At 52.2% G+C, this 21,833-nt stretch overlaps 4 protein-coding genes across 4 annotated transcripts; 2 read left to right on the plus strand and 2 right to left on the minus strand.

Annotated features, from left to right (window-relative positions):
* The first annotated feature begins 1,308 nt into the window (after positions 1 to 1,308).
* SMAC4_01350 (uncharacterized protein) lies at positions 1,309 to 10,281 on the plus strand. The gene is made up of 5 exons (XM_066089571.1): positions 1,309 to 4,456; positions 4,520 to 4,926; positions 4,978 to 5,458; positions 5,512 to 9,851; positions 9,929 to 10,281. Exons 1-5 carry the CDS (start codon positions 1,843 to 1,845, stop codon positions 9,959 to 9,961), a joined length of 7,875 nt encoding a protein of 2,624 aa, XP_065945801.1. The 5' UTR covers positions 1,309 to 1,842; the 3' UTR covers positions 9,962 to 10,281.
* Positions 10,282 to 10,388: 107 nt separating this feature from the next.
* SMAC4_01349 (uncharacterized protein) lies at positions 10,389 to 11,383 on the minus strand. The gene is made up of 3 exons (XM_003352467.2): positions 11,221 to 11,383; positions 10,812 to 11,039; positions 10,389 to 10,724 (listed from the first exon to the last, which is right to left on the minus strand). Exons 2-3 carry the CDS (start codon positions 10,999 to 11,001, stop codon positions 10,666 to 10,668), a joined length of 249 nt encoding a protein of 82 aa, XP_003352515.2. The 5' UTR covers positions 11,002 to 11,039; positions 11,221 to 11,383; the 3' UTR covers positions 10,389 to 10,665.
* A 242-nt stretch (positions 11,384 to 11,625) lies between these two features.
* SMAC4_01348 (uncharacterized protein) lies at positions 11,626 to 13,564 on the plus strand. Its single transcript, XM_003352466.2, has 3 exons — positions 11,626 to 11,955; positions 12,036 to 12,856; positions 12,933 to 13,564. Exons 1-3 carry the CDS (start codon positions 11,814 to 11,816, stop codon positions 13,365 to 13,367), a joined length of 1,398 nt encoding a protein of 465 aa, XP_003352514.1. The 5' UTR covers positions 11,626 to 11,813; the 3' UTR covers positions 13,368 to 13,564.
* Positions 13,565 to 15,354: 1,790 nt separating this feature from the next.
* On the minus strand, positions 15,355 to 20,504 carry SMAC4_01347 (uncharacterized protein). Its single transcript, XM_003352465.2, has 3 exons — positions 17,056 to 20,504; positions 16,149 to 16,996; positions 15,355 to 16,077 (listed from the first exon to the last, which is right to left on the minus strand). Exons 1-3 carry the CDS (start codon positions 19,883 to 19,885, stop codon positions 15,988 to 15,990), a joined length of 3,768 nt encoding a protein of 1,255 aa, XP_003352513.2. The 5' UTR covers positions 19,886 to 20,504; the 3' UTR covers positions 15,355 to 15,987.
* Positions 20,505 to 21,833: the final 1,329 nt, after the last annotated feature.

A 21,833-nucleotide genomic window follows, 5' to 3' on the forward strand; every position in this document is an offset into this window, starting at 1 on the left:
CGCCGGAGCGTGCACTAACAACTGTGGGAATCCTCCCCAGAAAGCGGTCAGCCCTTTTAGCTTTCGGGTGCGCTGACGATTCGCCATAGAGGTACCAAGCGGTCAATAACGACACTCACGTGCATGCTGTTGGAACGCCTTGCCAATGAGATAAAGAACCACCGGCAGCCCATTGTTTCAAAGTTGGAATCGTCCAAAGAGAAAGGCTAGAGTCTTGAGGGTCTAGTTGGAAGTACGAGTCTGTCATCCCAACTCAGACATTGTACAGAAAATGAACATAACGAACCTCCAGCCAGTTCTCTGTTCGCAACTGGCAATCACAAAAGCTGAACGCAAAAAAGGTTCACAAGGTGGTTAAACCAACGTGGGAACCTATACCAAAGCAGCCTGAGACACTGGAAAGACCAACAACTTATACATTAAGCTTCCGCATGGCTTCATAATAGTAGATCTCTGTTTTAGAAGTTTGTCTACAGATAAACCTCAAAAACCCACATTGTCAGGATAAACTTTTGATTTCCAGCTTGTGCAGCAGGTTGTTTCCCAAAGTCTTTGATCATCTTTTGCAGTTATGATGCTACAGGATCGTCTGTGAGACAGCGATATTGGTATCTCGCTAAAAGGGGAAATATCAAGGCGTTTTAGTGCGAGTCAGTCCAACGTTATCGGCATCGTCGGATATTGAAGCCAGTCCCGAGTTTCACCTACCACGAACTGGAAATGGCTAATGAATGTCAACAATGAAGAGTCAACAAGAGTCACTTACAGAGCCCTAGTGACTGATGCGTACCTATTCATGAACTGTTTCCCGTATGTTGAACAGCCTGACATGCCATACCAGAGTCCAACACCATCAACTTGAACCGGATGGACGGACTTTGGTCCCGTATCGAGCCCACCTTGGCGCTGTTAAATGAACAAATTAAGGTACCTATAATGACCAAAGGCAAATTGCTTAGATTCAAGTTAACATACAAGCGAAGCTCGAAATCTCGCAAGAAATGGCAGACCTGAAGACAGTCAATTTGTTACGCAAGTGGAAGCAGCGACCAAAAGTTCCCCTGAAGTCCGTTTTAGGCAGGCACCGCCACAGGTGGGCTTACCCCTCTCGCTTCCATCCCTTCCACTTCCAGCCTGATCTCTCCTGCCAGCAGAAGGCTATCCACTAGAATTATGCCACTGGGCCGCTGAACCGCACCAACAACACAGGGGGCCCGCTGTCATTGGAAGGAGAAGCCGCAATGGAACCTGAACACTTTCTTAGCTCGAGGCTGAACACAAGAGGAGCTTCTCAATCTTATTTGCACAACGACCCGCACCTTGAGATAGGGACGCGTGGTAGGCATCGCAGAAACAACACGGAGAAAAAAAAAGTAACAGACCAGCAATCCTATCTTTCTTTTGATACTGTATTCCAACCAGCTTTTTCAACTTGTGTTCGTTGTCTGCTTTTGTTGCCCCCAGTCGACCACCCCGCCTTTGCCAGACAACACAACCACACGACATTGCAGCCGTCCATCTTTAACTTAAACACCACACCTACGGAGGCTAGACCGACGACCACTGGCTACCTACAGTCACTTGGCACGCAGTGGATGCTTCCTCGATTTGGATCCTGGCTACATTAGGCATTGAGCTGAGGATGGTGCTGTGAGGGCTCTCCTCAGACCATTTTCGAGATTGCTCCGTTGCCATTCCATGAAGGCCGTCCTGGACATACCCCTAAACCCGCGCTGGGTGCTGGGGACCTCGCAACGTCGACTTGATTCCGCACTTGATACATGGTTATACAAAATACACATTCGTCGCCGACCCACGACTGTACTATAGACTACATACACGATGCTCGCCGTGCGGTCACGCCGCTACCGGTCGTCGACCTCGGCTTCGGCGGTCCAGACCTCGAAAGCGGCCGAAGTCCTCAAGAGCCTCCTCGACCGTCTTCTAGATACGACGAGAGCGCCGGGTGCCAACGGATATCCCGACATAGACGAGCTGATAGACCATATACGAAGGATACACCAACATATCGCAGCAGCGCGACCTCCCTCCCCGCCACAAGACGACTTCCGCTACTTGCGCGGCTTCCAAACCCTTCTCGATGTTCTGCGATCGTTTTCCGGCTTCTACAACCCACAAAAGCGCACCGAAGCCGAGCGTGTTGGCTTGTTCGATCTGCTCCACGTCATCCTGGCCACCATCTCGGCTCTCTTCCGAGGGCACCCTGGCAACAGACGTTATTTCCAGGACAGGGTTGAAGGTGGAGGTTGGGAGGCCTTGGAGCAGATAATTGCTAGCATTGGCGTTGGAGGAGGCGACTCGGACCTTTGGACAAACTGCCAGCTGTTTGGAAAGTTGCTCTCCTTTTTCCTCGACGATCAGCGTCTCGACGAGCTGTGCCGCTCTGTTGCCGAAGAAGGAAAGACACTGGAACAGACGCCAACCGAGCCCGAATCGAGTAAACAAGATGAAGTTCAGGAACAAAAACAGGAGGTGGAACGACGACCCACAGATCATGAGCGCTGGATTGTTATTCAGGAGAGATTGAAAGCCATCATTGGACCGACCACTGTTGTTCAGAATCCCGAAATCATCCGCACGATTGTGGGATTCTGGGAGTCCATTCCAAGAACCGAGGGTGCTGCGGCCAGCCACGCCTCCACGATTGCGTTGACAGCTTTATCATGCGTCGCCTCCGTCTCGTTCTTCAACTTGACAGCCATCCATGGAACTGGCATCCTGTCCCGGCTTTTGCGCGTCCTCTTTTCCGAGAACCGCCTGCTTGCAGAGGCAGAACAGAAAAACACTGCAGGGCTTTGCAGAAAGCTGATATCGCTTGGAATTGACGAGCTTGCAGATGCCCAGTTCTTGCTCTCCCGCCAGGACGCTGTCATGTCCGAGTTTTGCGTGGACATGTCAGAAAAGCACAATGGCCCTCCATTTGTGCAGTTCGACCTCTCACTCCATGGCCACGCCTCTATCGAGCTACCGAGTCTTGGTAGAACCTTTCCGCCACAATCAGCGCATGGATATACTTTCACAGCTTGGGTTCGTGTTGACAGATTTGATCCCAAGTCTCATACAACGCTTTTCGGGGTCTTCGACTCTACCCAAACATGTTTCCTCTTGGCGTACCTAGAGAAAGATACTAAGAACTTCATCCTTCAAACGTCAGTAACGTCTTCAAGACCTAGTGTCAGATTCAAGTCGGTTGTCTTCAAGCCAAACCAATGGTACCATATTGCCATCGTTCACCGGAAGCCTAAGGCTCTGACGACGAGCAAAGCGAGTCTTTTTGTAAACGGAGAGTTCGCCGAACAGATACGGTCCTCGTACCCGAGCACACCTCCAATTTCCAACGCCAGTACCGACAGCTTTGCATCCTTCACGTCCAATGCCAACAAAACGAACCCCGTGCAAGCCTTCCTGGGCACTCCTCGGGACTTGGCAACTCAAGTCGGCCCGGGACTTGTACACTCAAAGTGGTCACTCGCTTCTGCCCACTTGTTCGAGGATGTCTTAAGTGATGATCTCCTAGCTGTACACTACCGACTGGGACCTCGTTACCAAGGTAACTTCCAGGATTGTCTTGGTAGCTTCCAAACTTATGAGGCTTCGGCTGCTTTGGGCTTGCGAAATGAAATCTTCCATCCTGGCAAAGATGAGGTGTCGGACATCTTGAGAGCTATCAGGGACAAGGCTGGAACCATCGTCCCGGAGCACAAGGTGCTGTTGAGTATACTTCCCCGAGCTGTGTTCCGAGCCGATGGAAAGTTCATGGAATCAACGCTGTTTCGGTCTCTTTCTCGGCACTCGGTCACCAACTTGTTGCACTCAACCACCAAAAATGGGACTCCTGTTGCGATAAACGGAGCCGTGTCCTGCATTAATGATGCGTTAATAAGAGCCAATGGTTCTGGAGTTCTTACCGGCGACCCAATACTTGCTACTCCCTACTACTTCGACGATAACCTTTGGCGCTTGGCCGGCTTCACACCCGTTGCTCTCAAGATTGTCGAGCGGACTACCACAGGTGATGACCTCGTGCGTGCCGTTGAGATAATGCTGCACTGCATCACCCACAGCTGGAGAAACAGCGAAGCCATGGAACGGGACAACGGCTATGCCATCCTGAGCATGCTACTACGTGCCAAGCTGGGATATGGTGCCTCTGCTTCTGACAATCCTTCATGGAAGCTCTCACTCAGCCCCGATGACAAGACCAGGCTCACCTTTCAGTTGCTAAGCCTTGTGCTGAGTTTTGTTGGCTACAAGCATGCTGAACCCATTGAGTCGTTTATCGTGAATCCTCTTGCATATCGCATCCTTTTGATCGACCCCGACTTCTGGCGCAAATCTGCACCCATTATACAGGAGCTATACTACAAGCAGTTTGTTACTTTCGCGGTGAACAGCAAGCACCACCAATTCAATAGTCGTAGGCTTCTACGCATGCGTACGTTGTGGCCTTGTATCCCTTTGAGAAATGATCTTGTGGAACTCACTACTCTCGATACAGGTATCATCAAGCGGCTGTTAGACGCTCTGAAGACGGAAACCATTTCAGAAGACATCTTACCATACTTCCTGACCTCGTTTGAGGCCCTGGTCAGGTGCAGTTATAGTGCTGAAGTTTATCGCTCTCTTGCTCTTTTCATCACTTACACCTTCCATACTCCTGCAAACTCTTTGCCGCGAACACCTAGAGCCCTTTCTTCAGCTAGTCGTTCAGCCACCCCCGGCCCCGGCCCTTATTCCGCCAAGCGACCTTCTCCGGAATACAGCGAGCCGTCTTCCAGCACTGGGTCTAGGATGCTTACACGAAAACAGCTTGGTGTGAAGATGCTGGAGATGTACACCAAGATCCTCTGTGAGAAGAACAACTTGGTGGACATTAGCAGGTTTGCCAAGACGGTGACCAACAAGGTGATTAATATCAAGGGCTCAGAAAAGGAGTTCGTGCTGACGACGAGCCAGTGGCTACTCTACCTGCTCGCCGAAAACGATCCCGAAATCGTCGTCTATGGGTGCAAGATCCTCGCTCGTCTACTTGTCACCCAGCCCACCAGTTACACAGCTAAGTTCGCCTCTAAAACCGGTGGCTTTTGGATCATGGCACATCGGTTAAAACATTGGTGGGACATTCCCACTCTTTGGGCCATCCTCTTCAGTATCCTTTTTGGATACGATGTCGCCAAGATCGACTTTGACAAGTCGTTTGACTTCTTCAGCCTCTTGGAGATCTTTGGAGACAGCAAAGTGGTATACCCAGATGTGCTCCCGGTTATGACTGCTATGTTGCAACATGGTCTTAGGGATATTCTCAGGTATCAGGATGATCCCGACTCGCCGGCAACCGAATACCCCGGGGCTACCACGTCTGGGGGTAATCTAGCTGCGGTTCATACAAGGCCTAGAGCCAGATCTATGGAGTTGGGCCAGGCACTTGAATCTAGGAGTAAGTTTGATTCTACTGTTTTTTTGATCGTTTTTACTAACGAAAACTTCCAGGAGCACCCATGCCTGATAAAGAGAGGGTCACTAACCATGCGAGCATTTTGCAAACAGTTGTGCGTTTCATGGCAGACATGTATAGCCGATCTGAGAGCTTCCGCGATTTCACGCTGGCATCAGACTATGTGCGGCTACTGCTATCGGCTTTGTATCCTATCGTCGTTAGTGCCGATCCAGTCTCTCCCGAAACTGAACTTGGATCTAAGGACTCCTCGCTCAATTTCGACGGAGTGGATGTGATCATTCGGCCAGTGGCCGGGTCATCATCATCAGCAACTCCGATCGTGCGAACGACCAATATCGCTGTGGCTGAGCAGCCAACCCCTTCACCGGGGCAACCTCGCGGTACACCTTTGCGCAGGCCCTCGTCTTTTATCCTCGTTGCTCAAGACCAACCCATGTCACCTCCGCCTTCCCGTCTCAACCACATCATGTCACCGAAAAAGAAGGTTGCCACACAGCAAGTTAGTAACGTGGTTCTGGAGGGCATTCTGGAACTCATTATCAGCGTCTTCAACGACCAGATATTGTCGCGTAAGGACTTTACAGGATTCGGCCTCTTCCTCAAGGTTCCGCCAGGCTTCCAGGAGCATCAGGCGTACTTCGAGACCTACATCCTACGCAATGCCATCACTCAGCTGAGAAACGCCGTTCAGTTGGACCAGAAGGCCCTTCTGGAACCTAGGGTTTTGCAGAACATGTCACGTCTCAACATGCATATGGCAGAGGCCATCTTTGAGGGCTGGTTCATCAACGGCGCCGAGACTATGCTTGACTTTACTGGAACGCTGTTGGAGTATCTACAGCGGCCAGATGTCTCAAACACGAAGAGTGTCCGGCTTTGCAGTTCTGCGGTCAATACCATCAGAGCGACATTCCTGAAGCTTGTTTTGTTGAAGCTCTCCGACATGGACGACCCGCAGACAACTGACCAGGAAGCCACATCGATCATGGAGAAACTCCTCTACTGGCAAGCTGTCCTACTGAACTGTTTGACCCTCGATGATGACTTCATGAAACTCCTCTGGTATCAGTTATACAACAAGCTGGTCGACACCCGCGAGCCCATCCGTCTCATGGCAGCGATGGTGTGGAGGATAATGCTCGTCCAGAAGCCCGAGGAGTCATCGCTGCTATTCCGTCAGTTTATGAGCCCTGACCAACAGCCACTAGCCAGGGGTTTCAGAAGACTCACCCAGCTGGATGATCAGTCCTTCCTCGAGTGGGTGGACAGTCATCGTTCATCCCTCGATATCTTGTTCTTCGGCGGCATGTCCAAGACATGGGAGGATTATGTGCGTACTGAGAACCAGCGCACAGCAGACAGCGCTAGGTCGCGGATGAGGAATCGCAAGGACAAACTCAGACAATGGCACACCGAAGCCATGGAACGCGATAGCATCTTGCTTCGGCATGAGATGAGCAACAACACGTGGATGAAGAGCATCTACTTCACCGAACACTTCAAACACCAGAGGCTCCAGCAGGATCAGCAGGATGATAACGCTTTCCTGGCTTCATCCTTTGCGAAAATGGAGCGCGAGCTGTACCGGCCTGGTGCGGTGTTTGCCAAGGAGCAGAAAATCAAGTGGAAGCTTGATCGCACAGAGGGTCGAAATCGCATGCGTCTTCGGCTGCTCCCCGATTATGCTGCCACGCAACAACCGGATTATCAACCGAGGGGTAATGCTGGCAGCGGCGCTCCGGCTTCAAGTTTAGCCGCGGGTAACAGCTCGTCGTCTGGTCGGAGAAGCCGTGCGCCTTCGTCCGTCGCCCAGACGCAGAGCAGAACCGCAGGAGTTGAGTCCGCAAGTGACTCCAACACGAACCTAGCGCCGAAACTCGCGCCAGGCGATTCTGACCAACAAAGTGTCTCACCCGAGGATGACTACGAGCTTGTGGATGATCCGAACGAACAAGATGATGCCTTTGAAGACAAGAACCGGAAGGTCATGCGGCGACTACAGCAGGGTGATACGGTGCAAAATGTCTACAATATCTCTCGCATCATCGGCTTAGATGCATCTGAGGGTATCCTGATTATCGGCAAGGAGGCCCTGTACTTGATGGATAATCTCTTCCAGAGCCCCGATGGAGAAATCATCAACGTCTGGCAAGCACCCGCGGAAGACCGAGATCCTTTCTCGGTCATGATTTCCGGCCAGAGCAATGACAACCGCAGGCAAGGCCAGAACCGTACCGATCAGGAGTCGCGCAGCTGGAGGTGGCAGGATGTTCTTAGTGTTTCAAAACGTCGCTTCCTTTTTCGCGATGTGGCCATCGAGATTTTTTTTACCGATGGTAGGAGTTACCTGTTTACAGCTCTTAACTCTGCCATGAGGGACGAGATCTACAACCGGATGATGAACAAGACTCCTCACAGCAACGGGCCGAACTTGCTACCCACGCCCGAGGACGCCTGGCGACTTGAGAGTCTCAAGTTTAGTGAAGAGGCACCGCAGACTCTGGGGATGAAGTTCGGAAGCATCTTCAACTCTTCTGCTTGGAATCCTATGATGAGGAAGTGGCAGAAGGGTGAGATCTCCAACTTTCACTATCTGATGCTGGTCAACACCATGGCTGGCAGAACATTCAATGATCTCACGCAGTATCCCGTCTTCCCCTGGGTGCTGGCAGACTATACCAGCGAGGAACTCGATCTTAATGACCCGGCTACGTTCAGAGATCTCTCGAAGCCCATGGGTGCCCAAACGAAGAGCCGTATGGAAACTTTTATAGCCAAGTACCAAAGCTTGGCTGAGATGGATGAACAACCTTACCATTACGGTACCCATTACTCGTCGGCCATGATCGTCTCGTCGTACTTGATTCGTCTGCCACCTTTCGTGCAGACGTTCATACTGATGCAGGGTGGCTCGTTTGACCACGCTGACAGGCTGTTCTACTCGATCCAAGGTGCTTGGGAATCCGCTTCAAAAGACAACGGCACCGACGTCCGTGAGCTGACTCCCGAGTTCTTCTACCTTCCCGAGTTTTTGACCAACATCAATGGGTATAACTTTGGCACTCGCCAGGGCGATGGCGGTAAGGTAGATAATGTCATCCTGCCACCGTGGGCCAAGGGAGATCCCAAGATTTTCATTGCCAAGAACCGTGAAGCGCTCGAGAGCCCGTATGTCAGTCAGAGACTGCACCAATGGATTGATCTTGTCTTCGGATACAAGCAGCGCGGAGATGCGGCAGTGGAAGCCTGCAATGTGTTCCACCCGTTATCGTACAAAGGCGGCAAAGACCTGGATAACATCTCCGATCCCCAGGAGCGTCTTATTGCGACCAATATCATCCACAACTTTGGCCAGACACCTCATCAGGTGTTCACTAAACCACATCCCGCGCGCGAGCACGCCAGGTGTCCCATCAAGAGACTGGACACCTCCGTCCACGCTCTGACCAAGCAACCACATCCCCTTCTCGACAGCCACGAGCGCGTATCGTCCCTGATCTACGCACCCAAACTCGACCGCCTGCTCTGCGCCTCGCCCTTCCGTCTGAACTTGCCCCCACAATACGACAAGTTCCTCGAATGGGGCTACGCCGACGGCAGCGTGCGCTTCTTCTTCACCAACGACCGCAAGCCCGCCGGCCTCTTCGAGAACCTACACATCGGGCAGCTCTCGACCTTAACCTTCGCCGATTCCAAGACCCTCATCACCGCCGGCGAGGACTGCGTCGTGTCCGTGTACACGGTCCAGTCCAGCCCCGGCAAGCCCGTCGAGCTGGTGCCCCGTTCTTCCTTGTTCGGCCACAAGATGCCCGTGACCACCATCGCCGTGTCCAAGGCCTTTAGCACGTTTGTGACAGTCTCGCAGGACGGCATCTCCTTCCTCTGGGATTTAAACAGACTCGAGTTTATCCGCAAGCTACCCCTAGCCAGACCAGTCGAGTGCGCGCGCATCCACGACGTGACGGGCGAGATCATGCTCTGCAGCGGACCGAACGTTCTGCTCTACACGCTCAATGGCGAACTCATCCTCGACCAAAACGTGTGTTCCTCCGACCCAGACTCGGCCAATAGCGACTACATCCACTCCTGCGCCTTCTACGAAGGCACGTCCACCAGCACCGTCGGCGGCGGCGGCAACGAGTGGGTCGAGGAGAACCTGGTGTTTACCGGCCACAAGCGCGGGAGGGTGAATGTGTGGCGGAAGACGGTCGACTATCAGAAACCGGGCAGCAATAAGTGGGTGTTGGAGCTGGTACGGAGACTGGATCACGTCAATACCAAGAGTGAGACGGGACAGAATGTGGAGGCGGCGATTACGTGTATTAGCCCGATGCCGGGGTGTGTTTACACGGGGGACGATGATGGGCGGGTGGTAAGTTCTTTTCTCTTTCTCTTTTTTTGATCATGACATGGGAATGAAATATGCTAACGAGTGGTTTGTGGTTATAGTACGAGTGGAACTTGATTCAAAGGGAGCGATAAGTGTGAGGGTGCTGTCTGTGTACAGCGGGGTTTGGAAAGACAGGGAAGTAAGTGTGAACTGGGTAAGCTGTTAGAAGATATCTGCTCGATGGTGGTAGAGGAGAAGGTGGGATAGTGTGTCTGATGGGTGAAAAAGTATCATAAATATGGAACAGCGTCCTTGCATTTGTTGGTGGTGGCTTTTTTGTTATCAGGAAAAGCGAGCAAGCTAGGAGGGTTATATAGAAGTCTCATGCAATGCCGTTGAGCTACTTGGAAAACTCATCATTGTTGATTACGAGCATTTATAGCGTTAAAGTTTTGGACATAGCCCCCCCCCCCCCCCCCCCCCCGGTCTACAACTGGGAGAAACGTCGTAAAACGGTCAAAGTCCTCTCATCGTCATCTGTTCCAAAGAACTTCAAGTCCCAGGCGGCTTGCTTCACCTTAATCCTACAACCTACAATGTGCACACACACTCCCGCTCGTCCCATTTCCCCAACAACAGCAACCACGCGAAGAGTTAACGGCAAAGAACAGGAAGCCAGTCGATCTCTCGTCTCGTCTCTGATAGATATCATCCTGTATTCTGATATTCGTCCAGACTTCTGTGGTTCGCGTGGTCTAAAGTTTCTGTAATCCTTTATGTCCATAACAACAGCGTCCTGTCTATCCGCTTGCTTGATGTTTTCTTCCCGCCCCCTCCAGCCACTAACGATCACACTCTATGCCTCCTCGGTATCATCACCGAAACCCGTCAACTGCTTCCTAGGTCCGGTGGGAACTGCAAACATCGTTCTTGTCAGCCTATTTCCACCCCCCAATCCGAAATGTATAAGAACAAGAGGAAAGAGGAAGCGTGAAAACGTACTAGGATAAGTAACAGGAATCGGCGCCGGGTTGACATCCCCAAAGTACTTGCGCACGGGGGGGACGACCGTCAAAAAGACCGGACCGAGACCCGCGATCACACACGAGTAGAAGTAGGCGGGCTTCTCGCGGGCCGACCAGCGAATGTAGCGGAAGGGCTGGGCCCAGAAGTGAGGGAGTGCGCCGGACATTGTTTTTATTTCTTTATTTCGGGGTAGGTAATTCGTTTCTATGGTGACGGAAAGGCACACGGGGGCCAGGCAGCGTGTTAGTCAACTGACTCGTGGATATTATTCGGGGGTGGAGTTCGAGGAGGAGTGGGTGTAAGTTCGGCTTGATGGATTTCTGATGACGATGGGAACTGAGAATGCGATTGGGGTACGAAAGCTGAGGCTGGCGGGCTGGCATACCTCTAGCTTTGACTGTGGCCTGTCAAATGAGGGAAACCTGTTCTCGTCACTATCGTCGTCGGCGTTGGGCGTCGTTGAGAGCTTCGCTCGGCAGCTGCTGTCTGCGAATTCGACTCGAGATGGAGGCCGTGCGTGTGCCGTCGTCGCCCGCCGGGAGGTTCCATGAAGTTCAATTGCGGCGCAATCCACGACGGCCCACTCTTGCTGGCCGGGGTGTCCCACGACTGTTCTTGGCGCTTTGTCCGCGCCCGCTCAAGAAGCTCGAAGGAAGCTCGAGCCACAATCTTAAGGTAGAGGTACCCACTGTACCGAACAGGGGGTTGCTCTCAGCTTTCTCAGTGCCAGTGGGACTTGTCCAGGGTCAGTCGGGAAGGTCTTGGCAAACGGCTACGTATGCTGGAAGCTGCAGCGCTATCGATTGGGGAAGCACTGAACACCACAGCTACAACTTTCCACTAGGTGACTGAACGACAACCTGAACAGCATTGACGGGGAAGATAATCAACCAACTACTTACCTTACCAATTCCCATGTGCTGAGTTCCTGGAGTCCTTCTTTTCTTCCCAGGATCCAACTACACCAAGGGACGAATCATGAGGACGCTATTATCCTTCTTGTTGCTTGCGCTAGCGAGCGTAGTGGCTGCCATCAGCACATCTGGCAACAGGTTGCTGGTTGTCCTGGACGATGTCGCCGACAAGGCCACCTACTCCAAATTCTTCGCTGATCTAGCAGGTCAGTGAATCTCCAGTACTATGAAGACGGATTGACGGATGCGTTGGATCCTTTGCGCTAACCAAGCTATCCCCTCCCAGAACGAGAATTCAAGATCACTTACGCAACACCAAAGAGCGACTCCCTGAACCTCTTCAACCTAGGCGAGCGCACCTACGATCACGTCCTTTTCCTGCCCGTCCACACCAAGGGTCTCGGCCCCAACCTGACGCCCAAGACCCTCCTCGACTTCGTCAACGCCCAGGGCAACATTCTGCTGGCTCTCAGTGCCAACACGACCACACCCACCTCGCTCGTCTCCCTCCTCTCCGAGCTCGACATCACCCTGCCCGCCGACCGGAACAGCCTCGTCGTTGATCACTTCAATTACGACATCACCAGCGCCGCCGAGAAGCACGATGTCCTCCTTCTCCCGGCGCCCAAGCCCGTCCGCGCCGGCATCAAGGACTTCTTCAGCGAGGATGCCGGAAGCAAGCTGATCGCCTTCCCGCGCGGCGTTGGCGCTGTCCTCGGCAACGGCGAGCTTCTCAACCCCATCCTGCGCGCCCCGCGCACCGCTTACAGCTACAACCCCAAGGAGCAGGCCGAAGTCGTTGATGACCTCTTCGCGGCCGGCCAGCAGCTCTCGCTAGTGTCAACGGTGCAGGCGCGCAACAACGCGCGCGTGACGGTGGTCGGCTCGGCCGAGATGTTTCAGGACAAGTGGTTCGACGCCAGCGTGACCAAGCTGGACGGCAAGCCTGTCGTTCAGACATTCAACAGGGAGTTTGCCAAGCGCGTTTCCGGCTGGACGTTCCAGGAGATTGGTGTGCTCAAGGTTAACTGGGTGGAGCACCATTTGGAGGAGGAAGGAGCGCCGAATGATTCTAACCCTGAGATGTATCGGGTGAAGAACAATGTGGTATGTTATCTCTTTTGTTCTATTCAGCCCTTCCCTCTTGTTACAATAACTAACCGCTCCTCCGTGAACACAACAGTCCTACACAATCTCCCTCGCCGAATACGCCTGGGACCACTGGATCGGCTTCAACGTGCCCGAGTCCGACGAGGTCCAGCTCGAGTTCTCCATGCTCTCGCCCTTCCACCGGTTGAACCTCAAGGAGGAGTCGCACCGCCTGGCCGCCATGCACTACGGCACCGTCTTCACCATCCCGGACCAGCACGGCATCTTCAACTTCAAGGTCAACTACAAGCGGCCCTTCCTGACCAACATCGAGGTGAAGAACACGGTGTCGGTCCGCCACATGGCCCACGACGAGTGGCCACGCAGCTACGTCATCAGCGGCGCGTGGCCGTGGATTGCCGGTATCGGCGCCACGGTGAGCGGCTTTTTGGGCTTCGTGGCGCTTTGGATGTATAGTGCCCCTGCTGTTGCCAAGGGGAAGAAGGTTACTGTTAAGAAGACGCAGTAGATAGAATAGAGGTGTGGGGTTGGGGTGGATTACTTATGTGAGTGGTAATCTGAAAAAGGATGTGGTGACTCGGTTATAGAGACTTGTTTGAAAAGAGACGGAAATCAATGGGGTTTCTTCAGTTAGCTTACACCTTGTGTGTGATATTTAACAGCTATATACCCGTGGAAGAAATTAACGGACAGAAAAGTGCTAGGTCATCAGAAGCTTGGGGGAAAACCCATAATAATTGCGTGAAGTTCCATGTTAATCTTTCGATTTTGGGCTACTGCAGTAAGTATTCTAGACCATACTGCAGTAAACTTTTTCTGCAAGGCCACTTCTACGTAGAGGTAGTATGTTTCTTGGTATAATTCTACTCTCAACAGCCTGCGTTGGATTTGGCTAACCAAATTAGATCCGAAGCAAATACGTCGCAAGGTAAAGCACCAAGAAGTTCAGGAATTAGAGCGGAACTGGACGGAACTGAACTGAAACTGGGAGTGGAAGTGAGCATTGAATGTAGGACGACAACACGTAGACCCAAAACGGCAAGCTGGGAACCCCGGACACTCCGGCCCGGACGATAAAAAAAAAGCAACGGGACGGACGGGAACTACGGAGTGGGGGTTAGAGTCGGGGGCGAGGGGGCGGGCTCTGGGAATCGAATAGCGTTTTGGTCGGAACAGGGTCCAGGCTTTTCTGGTAGACTAGATTACCATACATGTCAGATTTACTCCCAAGCTCCATCCCATCAGTTATGGTCACAATGAAGAGACTATATCTAAGGGGAGATGATACAGGCAGAGAAAAGGAAAGACCAATGTAAATAAGAGAATATAAGGAGAGGGGAGTCTAAAGAGACTCGCGAAGATTCTGGAGAGTCCGTAAAGAGATTGTGAAGACACCTTTAAAGAGATCGTAAAGAGTCCGAAAAGAGAGAGCCTGCAAAGAGTAAGCAAAAGAGTCCATTTAAGTGATTATGTGAAAAAGAAAGAAAAAATTATGAAGAGACTGTGAAGAAAAAGGCTAGGAAGACAATCCTGGAAAGAAACCCAAGGAAGACTGAAGGAGGAGAGAATGCTGAGTTTGCTTACAGGAGGATTATACAAGGCACGCGACACGCACGAAATTGCCCTCCAAGCTGCTAGTGAGGCTGGAGCGGACGTGATTATGATCCAAAAGCCACGAGCGTGGTTCCACGAGGGCCGCTTTGGTATTCCCGGGCACTCCCTCTACGCTCTTTACACTCCTGTCCGCACATGGACAAAGGAGACTACTACTCACCCACGCGTCGCCACGTACGTTCGTAAGGGAATGGCAGCAGGAGGGTTCACTCTCGGCCATACCAGAGATCTACTATGGGTAGAGACTCAGGGTGTCACTTTCGTTAACATTTACCGCCGGTCAAACGATATGTCGGCCCTCGAGCTACTGCAAAATTGGCAACCAACGACAAGGGCACTCCTCGCTGGCGACTTCAATGCCAGACACCACTCCTGGCAACCTGGCGCGGGTCCAAGATGATTTCGAGGTTTCAAAGGTAGAGAGGTAGAGAGGTACTACGAAGCCACTCGGGTGCTTGGATGTTATGAATAACTAACGGAAAAGGAACATAATATGTAATAGGTTCGCGTCTACAGGCACAAGAGGCATGTATATTCGGGCGTACATGTATGTGTGAATAGTGGGGTTATGGTCTAGAGCTTCTATACCTCCAGGGACGGACCTAAGTGTCAACGAAGCTAATGTATCTGGTTCTTTTGTTGCGATTATCAGTTGTACCTGTCCTGGGTATATGTCAGGCACGTTTTCCACCATGATCTCTCTCTCACAATCCACTTACAAGTCCTTTTGTCGTTTCTTCTTGTTTCGTTTCGTGAGTCTTGGGAAGAGGGTAGGTAGGTAGGTATACTACGTGGGAATATTCACTTCTCATTCACCCTCTCTCCGATTTAGTGGAAGTGGAGTGGAGTTTTACGCACAAAGGCGAAAGTAGCAGACGGAGGGACGGACGGATTCAAGTTGCTCTTTTGCCTTTCTCAAGAGAACCAAGGGAACAACAACACCATGACCATGACGACTCTTTGTTTTTTGTTAGGTTGGATGAGAAGAAGAAAGAGGGTATTAAAAATTCTGGAGAGAGAGAGAGAGAGAGATGAGAGAGGAAACAGATGAGATGAGATGAGTAGGAAGGAAGCCTTGGCCTTGATAAATGTGTGTGTGGTGTGTGTGTGCCTGCCGTCCTCCGTTCTCCCGATCTCTTCCTTTCTTCCTTGTTTTTTTGCTTGCAAACAAAAAAGTATGTGTAAATGGCTGCTTCTTCTTCTGTATCAGGGACCAAAAAACGAGTAGAGAGAAGAATAAACAAGAAATAGTAGGTAAAAAAAGATGATGATGAAAGCAACAATAACACCCCGCCCTTTCTTCTTCTTCGTCTTCTTCTTCTTCTTCTTCTTGGCCCCTTCTTCCATATCCATAAAATTGTTGTTGTTTGTGTATCATGTCTCCTTGTGTCCGGGTCCCACCCATTTATGTCCACCGCCGCTTGCGCGAGATACATATTAAAGCTGCCAGCCCACATATACCTACATTTAAATAGTTAACCGGTAATGATGGCAGAGGAGAATGACTACTACATCTACATGTCCGCCGACTTCTTCTGACTCTTCCAGAAATCGATGGCCTCAATGATATCCTCGCCACGCTCATCTTCATATGCGAACAAAATCTGTTGACAGTAGTGTTAGCTATGCGTTGTCCGTTATCGCGGTTGACTACATCTAGATCAAGAAGACTCACCTCGTGTGTACTGCTGTGTAGCATCCTGATATTCTTGTGCGGCACAATATGTACCGCGAGGTTATCAATGTTCCTGAGCTCAATAAAGTTGGGCTCAAACGCCAATATCCAAGGATAGCTGAGCGCAAAGGCTTGTGGTGTTCCCTCCCAATCCAGACGCCATTCGGGACGGGCCCTCCATCCGTTGCGGTTGACGAAGAACGAGAACTCGCTGTAATTGAGGAGGAACTCTCCGTTGAGACGCTCGATATGGATGGGCTTGACGGCTTCCTTCCTCTGGACAAAGTCGAGCGACGTGTCGGCCTGGTCGAGAAGGGACTGCGTCTCGAGGGTCTCGAGACTGACAACCTCGAAGCCACGGGCGCATGCAACGCAGAGCTTGGACTTGAGGAAGTGCACCGATGATGATTCTGTTGGGATGTAGAACTCCTTGAATGGCCGAAGTTCGTCCTGGCCGGCGTTGAACATCTTGCTGAGACCTCTTTGCTTCTTGGCGCCGGACATGGCATCGTTCGGCTCGTACACCTTGATCGTAGTTGAGAGTGCCGAACTCTTGACAGCGCACACGAGATGGCGGCCGAGGCAAATGCCGGTTTTGAAGAAGTTGCAGTGACTTTGGATCTTCTTGCCACGCTTGGATGAGATCGGCTCGTTAGGGTTAAGCGCATCCAGTTGGTACGAGTATAGCGACTTGTTAGAAAGTACCAACAGCAGGGAGTACTCTTCCAGAACATCGACCTGGGTGACGTTTTGCACATCGATAACGCGCTTCGGTGGTATTTCCTTGGTCTTACGATCGGAGACAAAGATACCCTGGTCCGTACCATAGATAATCTTCCTTCCACCATCTGTATTTTTGTTAGCACGAGAACTCTGTTACTTGACTTGGCCGTGTCTAGATACTTACCGAATGGCGTAGCGCAGTTGACCTTGTTGGGACCGGCGAAGTAACCATACGATATTATCGTAGTGTTCAAGAAATCCGCACGGGCCCTAAGCTGCTGCTGGGCGGTATCGATGAACTCGAGCCATTTCTGTCGTCCTGCCTGATTCGATGCGTACACCGTTAGTTCGTAGCCGTTCTTTCCAAGATGTCGGAACGTGATCGGCCACCCATCACCCTTCTTAGCGTCGGTAGTAGTGCGTAGAGCAGGCAGCAAGCTTGACGAAGTCCTCTTGACAGCCCCTGAAGGAATGATTTCCTCCATTTCCTTGATAGAAAGTAGCTCCAAGGGTATAGGTCTGCGGTACGCCTTGATTTCTTCTGTCTTGCCAACCTGTTTAATCTTCACAAGAAGAACGGCGTGATCAAACAGGAAGGCCGTGAGATCAGCATTTTCTGTTGGCGACTTCTTGAACTGAGCCTTGTATACAAGCTCACGACCCTCATCCGTGAGCTTGAGGTCCATCTTGTCATTGGGGCGGAACTTGAGCTGCTCGTGCAGACGGCGCAGGTTGAAGCGGTTTTCAGCCTTGCCCGACTCCGCGTTAACCCTGCTCAACAGATCTCTGATCATAACCAGAACCTTGGGAAGATCCTCCTTATCCGAGTTGCCATCTTCCGTATACTTGAGAACGTTTTCTAGGAGTAGAGGATATCTCGCCAAACGTGTGGTTGGCTTGGTGAGGTAACCATTCAGCTCCAGCTTTCTTGACTCTCTGCGGCGTTCAACCTCGTCCACAAATCTTGCAAAGTCCTTGTTGATGGACCGTTCGTTCTCGAATTCAAATTTGCCTTCCAACTGCTTCGCACCGTAAAGGATGAATGGTTCGAACTGAGGGACGAATTCCATGAAGATGTCTCCAATATTTTGAACGACTGGAGTCTTCTGTTGCCTTTCGGTAAGACTCTTGGCGAACCTCGAACTGACGCCGTGAATGCTTGGAGGATCGATAATGTTGGTAAAGATGGTCCGTACGACGCGCTCCCGCCGTTGCAGAGGAATCGGAGAGTGACCGTTGATCTTGCCCTTGAGAGGGTAAATCCAGAAATCCCGCAAATACTCGAGATCCTTGACGAAGTCCCTTTCTGTGTAGCATATCTCACTGATAACCTCCTGTCTCTTCTTCTCCTTGTCCCCGATACTGTCGGCAATTTCCTTCGGTACGCTGTTAATCCACAACTTCTGCTCGTCGGTCTGATCGACATCGTCATCGTTAACCGCAGCCTTTCCTTCTTGCTTGAGGCCGGCTCCACCCTTAAGGTTCAATTTGGACATCTGCTCGAGACGGCGAGGGCATGCGATGGAGTAGCAGAGCTGGTCGGGTGTGCATGTTGGGGAGTAACATTCGGACAGCAGGACGAAAACACCATTGACCGCTGGCTTCTCGTCATCGGTCAGTGTTTCCCTGAATTGGTACATTTCGTAGGTTGAGTCTCTCAACCGGTGTTCGTATGTAACGTCGTGGAAGAACTTTTGGGCGTCCAAAGCTCTGCCGAGCAAGAGGGCCAAGTTTCGATCGGTCGTCCTGATAATGTATGACAGCACATCGACGGCTTCGGCACCGCTGAAAGCGTTCTTGTAGGTCAGTTCGTTCTTCGTCCTATCTCCTACAACGATCTTGCGTCGGAACGTTTCGGCCACGCGAGACAGAAGAGCCGGATATACCAGAGGCATCCTGATTTTAACGGTAACGGACCGGTCACCTGTCATGGACGATGCGCCGCCCGAATACCGATGTACCAAGGTTCCATCTTCGTTCCGTTCTGTCGGTGCTATCGAAGGGGCGATGGTAGACGCCATGGACATGGTTCGCCCGTTCACATCGACGGTTGTGGTGGATGTGATGCTGACAGTTCTTCCCGACTGGCTTCCGGAAGCTTGGAAACCAGCTGGGTACCCGCCAGTAAGCGAAGGCGTAGGGCCATGGTCGGGACTAGATCCTGGTGCCCTCCTGTTGGGTATAACTCTTCCGCTAGGGGTTTGGTGGGCATCGCGGTCGTATGAGGGGTAGCCGGTCATGGACATGGCACGATCTTCATGCCTCTCGGGCACAATGCGCCCCTGTGCGGTTGTCCGAGCCGAGCTCCCGTTGTACTGGGCCTGGCGGAAAGCGTTGGCTGGCGACTGTTGTGAAGTTGCACCCTGATACATCTGCGGTCGGGGAACGCTGGCGAGCGACTGCGATCGGTAGGGGTCGGAATTCAAGGCGGGCGCCGGCCTGCCCCCCGGCTGGTTATAATAACCCTGGGCGGGAGATCTCGAGGCATTGTTGTAGAAACCTTGGGGCGCGGGACCCCTGAGAGAATCGGCTCTCACAGAGTCACCCCTCGGAGCATGTTGAGGGGGGTAGGCGCCAGGAGGGGGCCGTCGCGCTGCTTGTTGCTGTTGTAGGTACTGAGCAGAGGGAACTTGCTGTCCGGCCGAGACGGAGCGCTGGCTCTGGCTATACCCATTCGTGTCGAGGCGCGCTCGGGGGTCACCATAGCCTCCTCTTTCCCCTGATCCGCTGCCTCCTCCGGGTCCGCCGGGCGGTGGGGGGCGTTGTGGCGGCGGTCTCTGCATGGAGCCTCCCGACGTGGACGACATGGTATGGGTTCGGCCTTCGCTGTGGCTCATCATAGGGGGCGGGACGGAGGAGGTCATGGTGTGCGATCGGCCGGGGGGCGGGGCGGCGCCGAAGATGTTGGAGAAGGCGGCATCTCGTTGTCCGTAGCCGTCACCGTGACTGCTGGTGGGATGGCCGTACTGCGGGTGATTGGATCGGGAACGGGGGTCTTGACGATAGTCGGCCATGACGGCGTCGGGCGGGCGGACGGCCGGCGTTGGTGTCGGGGTCGGATAATGCTACTGATGCGATGCAGGTACTGGAGAGGTTGATGCGAGATGTTCGCTCGCTCCTGTCTCAATGCGCTTGTTCGTCGGCGGAGCTGGGGGCTACTGTACAGGTAAGGTAGGGTCTAGAATAGTGGGCAGGTCGGTTGGCTGTTGACTAAAGTTTCGGTAGACGGAAGGTACGACTGTGCAGGCAATCTGCAATCTACTCCTCAAGTGTAGCCGACCACCTGCGCAGCAAGAAAGCACGACCTTGGTCAACCTCTCTGTTGTCGATTGGAATAGTAGAGGCAGATACGGTCGACAGGGTCGGGGACTGGACGGAGACGGAGACGGGGGGGAAGAAGGGTCAAAGGTCGCCAATGTACGGGTACGGGGCTGGAATGTCGAACTACGGCCAGGGCAGTGGTGTGCGGTGGATGATGGCTGATGGATGGCTGATGGGGACCCGACCGAATGACCGACAGGGCTTCTTGCTGCTGAGGACCCGGAGCCACAGGGGGCCATTTGCAATCAAAAGTGGAGCATCAGGAACCGGCGTGGGCTTCTTGATCTAGTCTTGGTTGCATCTGGGCTGGGCCGACCAGTGTATTGAACACAGCCAACTTGAATATTTTTGAAGATGTATAAAAGCTCTACTAAGTATGTAGATGCGCAAGAATTGGAACGAGTATTTTTCTCGGAAATAACAAACGTCACAATACAACAAAAGATGAAGATCGAATGCCAAGATGGGGCTAGCTTGTCGTCGTGTCCAGAGAAGGAGGGAGGGAAGCATTGGGAAAGTATACGGGATACGGCAGACAATGTTCTAGATTGCCTTCCACTTTCTGCGTAGTGTAGAGGCTGACCTCCAAGGTAACTCTCCAGGGCTGTCCTATCACATCCCGTTGTTGATAGCTGTCCTGTCCGTGTTGGTTTGTGCCGCCAGATGGCGGGTCAGTCGGATTGTTTGGAGGGTGCATCAAGGTATTTCCGCGTGCGCTCCGAGGTCGTTTTGTTCCACTTCCCGGCGGTTGTGATACGGGATGGGGGCTGATGTTATTGGGAGAAGCCCTGTAGATGTGTAGATGTGTGTTGAATACCCCGGTCCAAATTTCTACTTCAGGTTGGAGAGGCTTTGAAAAGAAGTTCACGGAGAAGAGCTTGGTAACATACAACGTTGCATGAAAAGATGGAACTCGGCGAGTCTTTCTACTCTCCTGATCGTAGATAAAACGTCAACCTGAATTCACTTATTGCTCGGTGGTTAGGCGATCCACCTTGTAAGAACGTTGTTGTTCCTGAATTGCGGGGAGGCCATTCCCCCGTCGACTAGGGGTTCAAAAGGGGTTCAACTTATTACATACAACTTTGAGTCCATCCTTGACTGTCTTTGAATCTGCGACAAAGCTCCATCTTCCAGTGAATAGAACTCAACCTACAAGTGGGACGGCAATAGATAGAGATCCCATTGAGATTCCATGGGCAAGGCTGAGGGAGTCTGAAAGGTCATTGTTAGTTGGAGGGAGCCCTATCTCCGATTAAGTCCATCCCGCTGTCACTGTGTTCGTCAAGCTGGGGATTGTACAACCAGTGGGTAACCTGAAAAGTCAGAACACCACGCAATATCTTTATATTAACTGGTTCAAGTACGGTTGAGCTTACACAACCAAGTGGAAAGGTGAGGACGTCACCGTTACCATACGGGTAGCATTTTGCGCCTCCGGATCTCAACGTTTCCGCTCAGCTTGTTGTGGCACTGCGAACTGAAGTTGCATCTGGCGTCTGTCTTCAAGCGTTCCTGTCGAATGATACAAGTTGGATGATGGCATATCGATGTGCGTTATACCCCAGAGCCTCAGCTATACACCAACCTAATCGTCAACCAGTTAATTGGGGGCCGAAAGCAGCACCAACTCCAGCAGAC

Source organism: Sordaria macrospora, chromosome 1 (genome assembly GCF_033870435.1).
Source record: "Sordaria macrospora chromosome 1, complete sequence".
Lineage (NCBI taxonomy): Eukaryota > Fungi > Ascomycota > Sordariomycetes > Sordariales > Sordariaceae > Sordaria > Sordaria macrospora.

Excerpts from the sequence above, each read along its gene's own strand:
- SMAC4_01350 (XM_066089571.1), top strand. The coding sequence starts at position 1,843 with ATGCTCGCCGTGCGGTCACGCCGCTACCGGTCGTCGACCTCGGCTTCG. Across the intron at positions 4,927-4,977 it reads CCAAGACGGTGACCAACAAG|TGGCTACTCTACCTGCTCGC; the intron begins GTGATTAATATC and ends ACGACGAGCCAG. Across the intron at positions 9,852-9,928 it reads GGGACGATGATGGGCGGGTG|TACGAGTGGAACTTGATTCA; the intron begins GTAAGTTCTTTT and ends TTGTGGTTATAG.
- SMAC4_01348 (XM_003352466.2), top strand. The coding sequence starts at position 11,814 with ATGAGGACGCTATTATCCTTCTTGTTGCTTGCGCTAGCGAGCGTAGTG. Across the intron at positions 11,956-12,035 it reads ATTCTTCGCTGATCTAGCAG|AACGAGAATTCAAGATCACT; the intron begins GTCAGTGAATCT and ends ATCCCCTCCCAG. Across the intron at positions 12,857-12,932 it reads ATCGGGTGAAGAACAATGTG|TCCTACACAATCTCCCTCGC; the intron begins GTATGTTATCTC and ends TGAACACAACAG.
- SMAC4_01347 (XM_003352465.2), bottom strand. The coding sequence starts at position 19,885 with ATGGCCGACTATCGTCAAGACCCCCGTTCCCGATCCAATCACCCGCAG. Across the intron at positions 16,997-17,055 it reads CAACTGCGCTACGCCATTCG|ATGGTGGAAGGAAGATTATC; the intron begins GTAAGTATCTAG and ends ACAAAAATACAG. Across the intron at positions 16,078-16,148 it reads TACACAGCAGTACACACGAG|ATTTTGTTCGCATATGAAGA; the intron begins GTGAGTCTTCTT and ends TACTGTCAACAG.
- SMAC4_01349 (XM_003352467.2), bottom strand. The coding sequence starts at position 11,001 with ATGTCCGGCGCACTCCCTCACTTCTGGGCCCAGCCCTTCCGCTACATT. Across the intron at positions 10,725-10,811 it reads GATTCCTGTTACTTATCCTA|TTCCCACCGGACCTAGGAAG; the intron begins GTACGTTTTCAC and ends CGATGTTTGCAG.